This window comes from Anthonomus grandis, chromosome 7 (assembly GCF_022605725.1).
Source record: "Anthonomus grandis grandis chromosome 7, icAntGran1.3, whole genome shotgun sequence".
In the NCBI taxonomy this organism is placed as follows: Eukaryota; Metazoa; Arthropoda; class Insecta; order Coleoptera; family Curculionidae; genus Anthonomus; species Anthonomus grandis.
In genome coordinates, this window is record NC_065552.1 from 17,436,616 (window position 1) to 17,445,140 (window position 8,525).

General features: G+C 28.6%; 1 protein-coding gene across 3 annotated transcripts in view; it reads left to right on the top strand.

The window, feature by feature from the left end:
• LOC126738445 (UDP-glycosyltransferase UGT5) overlaps positions 1 to 3,825 on the top strand; it is an 83,219-nt gene extending 79,394 nt beyond the window's left edge. For 2 of the 3 annotated variants that reach the window (XM_050443796.1, XM_050443795.1), the window contains exons 6-8: positions 2,895 to 3,120; positions 3,189 to 3,421; positions 3,535 to 3,825. In XM_050443796.1, coding sequence (XP_050299753.1) covers positions 2,895 to 3,120; positions 3,189 to 3,421; positions 3,535 to 3,819 — 744 coding nt within the window. In that variant the 3' untranslated portion in view covers positions 3,820 to 3,825. The remainder of the gene's footprint in view (positions 1 to 2,894; positions 3,121 to 3,188; positions 3,422 to 3,534) is intronic. The other variant, XM_050443797.1, reaches the window with a different exon arrangement.
• Positions 3,826 to 8,525: the final 4,700 nt, after the last annotated feature.

Below are 8,525 nucleotides of genomic sequence, written 5' to 3' on the forward strand. Positions count from 1 at the left end.
TAAGAGTAAAAGAGATCTTAGAGGAAGAACTTATTTTAGATTTTAGTGAAAGAAGACAAGAGATACGAGAAGAAGCGAGAAAACAGATTGTGAAAGTTCAGGAGGAAAATAAGAAGACATTTAACCCTAAAAGAAAGAAAGCAAGACAATATAAAGAAGGAGATTTGGTTGCTATAAAGAGAATACAGTTTGGCCCTGGTTTAAAGTTACGTGTTAAATTTCTAGGACCCTATGAAATAACGAAAGTTAAGCCACATGACAGGTATGATGTCGTTAGAGTCGGATTACATGAAGGTCCATTGAATACCTCCACATGTGCAGAATATTTGAAACCATGGATTAATAATTACAGTGAATCCGAGTCGGATTCATAAGTCAGGATGGCCGAGTGTGGGATAATTTTAATAATTAAGGTTATTTCAATTTTTTTTAGTTCAAATATTAAATGCTCAAATGATTCGTTTTGTTGTTACGCAAAGAAATCGACCCAGCCGCAGAGCAGTAAAATGCAAGGCCAGCCATCAAAAAGCGCGGAAAGACCGACAAAGAGTCGGGCGGCTTCTTTAAGCACCCACTTCTTTGAACCTATTTTTAGAAAAAAAGCGCAAGGGTTGCGAGTCTCAAATGCCGCGTCATAAGGGAAAGACGTTCCCGAAGTAGCCGATTTTGACGTGTGACGTGGTTTTTTGGACAAGTATTTTATTCTTATTTTGATAATTTGCCGAGACGCGGTGAAGTTGATGTTGGTATACGTAAGACGTACGTATATAAAGTATAAAGACGTGTAAGAGCCAGAGATATTTATAAGACGTAAGACTGTCCTGTGTAACTGTGTACTTAACCTAATCATTATTATTCTAACCATAATCTTCAATCTGAGTCTGCAATATCATCTTATTAAACATTTGAATTAAGCCCTGTGCCTTTTATTTATGTATCCCTAGACAACAACAGTAAAAAAGCCTACATTTGCATAGGTTATTTGGTAGTATAAATGCGTAAATAAATTAGTTGACTATTTTTGTGTATTCAGTGTTTTAATTTACACCTAAAATAACCGATCATTTACATATGTCACAAAATCCTTAAAATCAGAAAACAAAAGGCAAAGAATATAGTATCGTCACGGACCTTACTAAAATAGGATGACCTTGTGAGAAAACAGATAATAATAATTTGGATATTTTATGTTTTTAGTTCAATGTATAAACGGTACGGTTTTATTTCTTAGCAAAAATGAAACATTAATGCTCAGCCAATTTTCTTTAAACTATGTCAAGAAGGAAATAAATCTTTTAATCAATATTAACTAATCCTTTAGTCAAGAAGAATAAATCGTGACCATAGTTAATACATTATTTAATTAAAACCTTCGCACATATATATTACATTAAACGTATCACTGAATATCTCTCTTTATGCACACAACTTGGAAAATGGTTAATATTACAATAGAAAATAAATAAAGGAATTCACATATTTGTTAGGTAATCCTATTTATTAAGTAGTATTTTTGAAAACTACGAAACAGTTTTATCACTAACCAAACAAACGAGGATTGTCAACTTACAACATTGCAAAGTTTTTTAGTAAACAATTTCAGACTTGAATGTTTTTCACTCAAAAATAGCCAAAGTTTATTTCAAAAGTCAATAATTTAATTCTAAGTAAAAATTAAATTCTTGTTTGCTTCGAGCTTTTTATTAACCATTTTGATTTAAATGTAAAAAATCCATTCCAATACTTCCCACGAGTTTGGTTAAGATATGTTGATGATGTGTTTGCGGTATTCGATAAAAGCAAATGCAATTTTGATAATTTTATAAAACAATTCAATAACTATTTTCCTTCTATTAAATTTATCTTGGAATCAGAAACAAGTAACCAACTTATATACTTAGACACTCTTGTTATCAAAAATAATAATCAGTTAGAATATGATATTTATAGAAAGGAAGCAAATACTTTTAGATACATAACTAGAGAATCTAACTATTGTTTTCAACAAAAAATGGCTAGCATGCAAAACAATAGAAAATTAGGTGCATATAACAGGGATAAAGGTTTAATCCCTTATAGTCAATTTTCTAGTCTAGTTAGTGTTTAAGATTTGTTCGACCATGCTTCATTGCATTTCCGCTCTATATATTATCACTTATATACTAAAGATATAACTACATCTTTAGTATATAAGGTCACTTGTCACTAGTTTTAGTTAGTTTTAATTTTCCTGAAGATCCTAATATCGATAGCGAAAACCGTGTCAAAAGTAAAATAAAGAGTTTTGCTCCTAGCTAACATTGAAAGGCTAGAATTAGTAAACAACAACTTTGTTTGTGTTCAACATGTGCACAGGATCAAGGGGAGTGTTTTGTTTATAAACATATTCATCGATTCTCTGTTGTCAAGTTTAGACGCATTTTCAAAAGAGGAAATTTTCAGCTATATATATACACATATCATAATGTTAATTTAACTTATTGATTTTAGATTTTGAATTAAAAATAAAAATTAGAAATAGTATAATATTATTCTAAGAGTAAAACTAACTGTTGCGATTGCAAAAACTTGTGCCGTTTGTGCCGCACCATGGGAAAAAGGCGGAAAAAGGAAAAAATCTTTAATTTTCCTATTCGCCATTGAAATTGCGCTCTCTAATAAGTGTTCTTAGAACTTAGAATAAAATAATATCCAGCTATTTCTCATAGCCTCTTTTACCAAAACATTGTTTTCTCGCAGACTGCCATAAATAAAATAATTTTAGTGATATAGTCGAGAACCATTAAAAAAAATTAAATAAAAAATTTAAATCCACCTAAAAATTATCTATTTATAATTATCTAAGCATAAATTGCATAAATTGGAAATAGGATTAACAATTTTCTTTATTTTAGCATTTAGAAAACTTTATAGATGATTCAGGAGATGCTGGTTTTATTTACTTTAGTATGGGTTCTTCAGTAAAAGCCAGCAATATGCCAGAATATTTTAGAGCACTTCTGATGATTGTATTTAGAAATTTACCACAAAGGGTTCTCTGGAAGTATGAGGATGATGATATACATGATTTGCCTAGTAACGTTATGTTGGGCAAATGGTTACCTCAGCAAGATATCTTAGGTGAGAAATACTTTTTTGTAATTAAATGTCAATAATATACATAAATTTCAAATATAAACTTTTCCTAGGTCATCCAAAACTGAAAGCCTTTGTGACTCATGGGGGACTTTTAAGTATGTTTGAAACAGTGTATCACGGTGTGCCAGTTGTATCTCTCCCTGTTTTTTGTGACCATGAATCCAACGCTGCTAAAGCTGAAGTAGACGGATATGCAATTAAGCTGGATTTATACACTATTACTCCTGAAATACTTCTGCGAGCAATTAAGGCAATTATTATAGATCCCAGATATAAGAACCAAGTAACTATTTTTTAAATTAAAAAGATATGAAAATCAATTTTTTTAAAAAAATATAAAAGATATGATTTTCTTAAACCTTTTATAGTTAACTTGTATTAAATTTAAACTTTTAGGTAAAACATCGTCAAACACTACTCCTTGATCAGAAAGAAACCTCTTTACAAAAGGCAGTCTATTGGACCGAATACGTTCTACGTCATAAGGGTGCTACTCATCTACAATCGCCTAGTAGACACATGGGAGTTATTGAGTATCATTCCATAGATGTTATAGTTTTCCTAATATTAGTCGTATTGATATCCTATTATTGTATAAAGAAAGTTTTAAGGATTCTTAGGATATTGCCTAAAAAAGATGTCGGGATACATTTGCCTCGAAAGAGTATTAAAGTAGAGTAATACATATTAAGGTAGTTTTAATAAATCATTTAAGTCAAAAAAATTTATTATTTTATAATAATATAAATTTACTTAAATATTTAAAAGATAAGAAAGAAATAAAAATATTTCAAAATTTAAAAACATTATAAAATAATATCAAAAAGTATATTTAATAAACGTGGTATAGGAGTATTGTGTAATAATGAATTTTATAAGATTTGATGAAATTCAGTTTTAATTTAAACGTAAATAATTAAAAAGGTAAAAGTCTTCCAAGGTAATAGTTCTAAGAATATAAACCAATAGTATATTAATACACCTATTATTAAACCTTACGTTCTTCTGGTCTTAAAGCCCTCTACACAATTTCCTAACGTTATATTTTATATCTGCCCACTTCTATTTTTTAAACTGTTAATTAGTTGTTTTATTAGCTTATAATTATTTCTGAATTTATTCACCTCTTAGAGTCAAATAAAAAATTCGTTTATCATCAGAGTTAACATATTTATTTAAAAAAACGCAATTTTAATTGCCTAAAATATTATTGATTTAGACAAAAAAGTTAAAATTAGTATTATATTTATTATTTTTATTAAATAAATTTGGTTATATTCTATTTTTTATAATAATTTATTTATATTCTTCTATGATTTGATTAAAAAATAATTTTTCTAATATAAAACAAATAATGGTGTACAATGACTTAAATTCTGTTAAAAAAAAAAATATTTAAATTAAGGTGCCCTCTTGTGTTTCCTATATAAAGAATGCGTCAACAAGTCGTAAGGAAAAGATAGCATTTAAATTAAATAACATAAAGCAAAAAGTTTTATGGCACAATTGTAATGTTGGTAAAAATCTACAAACAAAGAATATTTTTACATATGCACGGTGGTGAATAATAAAAATGTTATCATAAAATATTTATATTTTTTTAAATGGAACGCTCGGTAAATCTTGTTATAAAATGTTTAGATATGAAGTATGAAAAAAGCTTTACCTTGATATAAAATTTTTAATATTTATGGCGCGTTGCCAGATAATTAATTCTCTTATAATTTTTGTTGTCTTTAGAGGATTCGTTTAAAAAAATATAACTTATTACGAATTCAACCTACACAAAATTTGTACCACAATTAATCTAAGATACCTGTTAAAGACGGATACTAATACTTTGTCATTTTTGTAAAACAGAATGTTGGTTTAACATTTTTGTATTTACCAAAATTAAATACGCAATACCTCAATATTTATAAATCAACCTCTCGGTATATTTTTATGTAATTTATCTGTAAAGTACCTTCGTTTTTTGTTAAATATTTTCTATACTTAAAAAAAAACATTCATTTTTTTAATATGTCTTAACTTTTATATAAGTTAAGCGTAAAAAGCGTAAATCCTTTTAATAAGATTTAGATTAAATAACAATAAAGATTAAGAATAAATACTATTGCTACAACTATGTATTGTTATTGCAATTACACACTTAAAAAAGTAGCTAAATAATATAATTTACCTTAAATACTAAAATTAGAAACCATTAATATACAGGACGTACCAGATAAAATTATATGCATGTGGACCTCGTAAACGGTAAGAGATATAGTTTCGGTTAAATGGGGAAAAAGTTGTGCTGTTCCAGGCCCAATCACATGCGATATTAAGATCCTGCTAAGAAGCTACAGTGGTTTTTAAAATATCGGGCTAAATCTAAAAATTAGTTTATTAAAAAACCTACATTATCGTCGCCATTTAAAATTCAATTTGAATAAAGTTTGATACTTATACTATGACCAATCGATTAACGTTAACGATGTTTTTCTAGGCATTTTAGATTTTTTACAACCATTGCCGCCATTTTGGATTTAAACGTCATTAAATATCACGTAAAAAGACCTTTTAAACCATGTATTACAACCCTATCTTGATATAGCGGAAAACATAAATTCATTTTAAAAAAATTTCTTAGTTGGCTGTGAAAACAAATGTCGAGATTATTGTCATAGCGATACCATCGCTCTGTCAACACTTAAACTTTTAAAATAATTATGATATTTTTAAAGTTATTGATCATTGTAATAGATTTGATATTTTGAATAATTATTTTTTTGGTTTATTTTATTGAGGTTTATGTTAATCAAGTGTTTTGAAATACGCAAACAATTTTGCTTCTGTGATAAACTCTCTTTACTTAACAATAAGTTTAAGATGAAGAGATTTACATATAGAGAAAACGTAGATTTATATGATTGCTTCATATTGTGCTGCAGAACTAGTGTACGAGCCAGGGAAATGTACAATGAGCGCTTTCTAGCAAGAAAACAACCAGGTTTAGTGACTTAGATTGTTTAGTTCAGTAGATTGCGAGATAATTTATTAAACTATGGTTCATTTAATAAAAAAAGACTCTTTTTATTTTATCTCTGATCTTGTATTCATTTTTATTTGCCTTTCTTATTTTTTTTTTATTTCTTTATATTTTGATTTGATAGTACATTACGCTTAAACCTATACAGTTATTTGCCAAAAAGTTGGTATCCTTTTTTCTACTCAAATACAACTTATTTTATTCTCTTCTTGAGCCTAATAAGTTTTTTTTTTCTTTTTAAGAGATTTAGGAAATCTGAAAACAGACACCCTACATGTTGGTTGGGGGTGATTCCTGTCAAACGTCCAGGGTAGTGTGGGATTAGAGTTAGCCATGCCCCGACCTACTAAAACCCATTTCTTTGGTCAATGCTTAGTAAAATTTTCAAGGGAAAGGTGCACTGGCTAAGTGCTTTGTTAACATTTCTGGGGTATAAGGCCCCTTGGCTACATCTTAAGTCAAATTGTCAAATTTTTTTTGTCAATAATTTTAACACTTCTCTTGTCATAAATTTAACACTCAAAATCAGTAAATGATAGATTATGAGTGAATACAGAAAAATTACAACTTCTTAATAGTAAAACTTAATACTAAAAGTATACATTAAATAAACTCAATTACAACATACTCAAAATATCCTTAAAAGCTAATAAAAAATTAAAACAGTTTAAAAAGTAAATGTAAGTAGATATAAAAAAATTAAATATATAAAATATGTGATCTTATCGATGTGAACTTAGCGAATAAATCCACTTTAAATGAAACTCGACTAACAAGGAAGTTTAACAAATAAAGTTACGTAACTGCCAAACCGTTGCTGCTTGGTATATACGAAAAGTTAGGTAGTTCCAGCATATATTGAAACTCTGATGTGCTTTCACCTTCATGGTTACCTATATCTACACATAGATAGGGAGAGCTTTGAAGCTGAAGAACTTTGTATAGTCTTTGTTGACATTTGTCCTGGGCGACTATCTCGTTCACAAAAATTACCAAAATTTGATTTTCATTTAGGCCTTAAATGATACCTCTTTGTAAGTTAATGCTGGTTAACGTGCATCTATTATGTGAGGTTGTTAGCAGCTCGAAGAGACAACGTTCATCCTTCAATAGGGTGGTTTGTTTGCAGATAAAAAGGTCTTCGAGTTGCGGACATTCTTCTTCTGTGGTCCAGCAGCCTTTTTGCGTGAGCAGGATATAGTTTGTTAAGGATATAATCGTTGGGCAAAACAAGTTGTTATTTTTGATAATAACTTGGGACAGATAAATAGTTATAAAAATTAATTAACACTTTAAATTCAGGTATTCGATTTGGACCATATATTGTTTTTATGTTTTCTATTTAGGCTAAAAGTTGATTAGGGTTAAAAATAGATTTATGCATTTTATTTACATGAGTAAAGGAGATTGCATTTTCAATATTGGAATTAAAGTATTTATTTGTAACATTATATTATCTAGAATTAAAGTCATATATAGGGCATTCGACAAATCTAGTTGCTCTTTTTCAAATAATTGTATTTTTTCCAATATAATTTGTTGGTTTGAATTTATTTTCTCTAAATTATTAGCAAGATTTTATCTAACAGTAGATAGGATTAACTGTTCTTTGTTAAAATTTGTATTTAAGATTTCTTGATTTTTTATCATTATTTCGAAGTAATTATTATAATGAATTTCATCGTCTGAATCTATAAAGTGCCAAAGAACCATTTATCAACTTTGCCGACTACGTTAAGTAGTCTTCTTTTTGCTCGATTAGATTTGTGAAAAATTTTAGAATTTCTTAGAATTGTCTGCAGATATTCGTAAGTTTGATTGAATTTATAAGAAGTACGGATTGAAAAGTTTTCTGTTTTTTGGGTACTAAAAATGGTTTTGTTTACCTGAATTAAGATGTTTTGTATATTATATAGGAGATTTTCTATTTCGGTTAAGTTTATGTGAAAAAGGGCTGTATGTTTATCGTAGCTATGTAAGTTTTTCCTAGAGCAGGTAGTAGTATGGGATTTTTAATGATTTTATTTCTAAGTTTGTAGCGATGTAGGAGGGCCAGGAGTGGGATGATTTGTTTAATCTAAAACAAGGAGACGTTGTGGTTTTAATAAGTTTTTATGAATTTTTCTGTTTAGTGTGGTTACTATATTTTCTTTCACTACTACAGGTTTCATTAATTTTTTATATTGATAAGATTCTTTGATGTTTGATTTCTGTGGAAAAGTTTTCGCGAATAGTGATTTATTAGGATTAATGTCTACCTCACGAACAACCACTACCAACTGAACGAGGGCAAATAATGTACTTGGAAACTGTTTAAATTTAGGATGGATTTTCGTCTGGAGGGCTGTAGAAA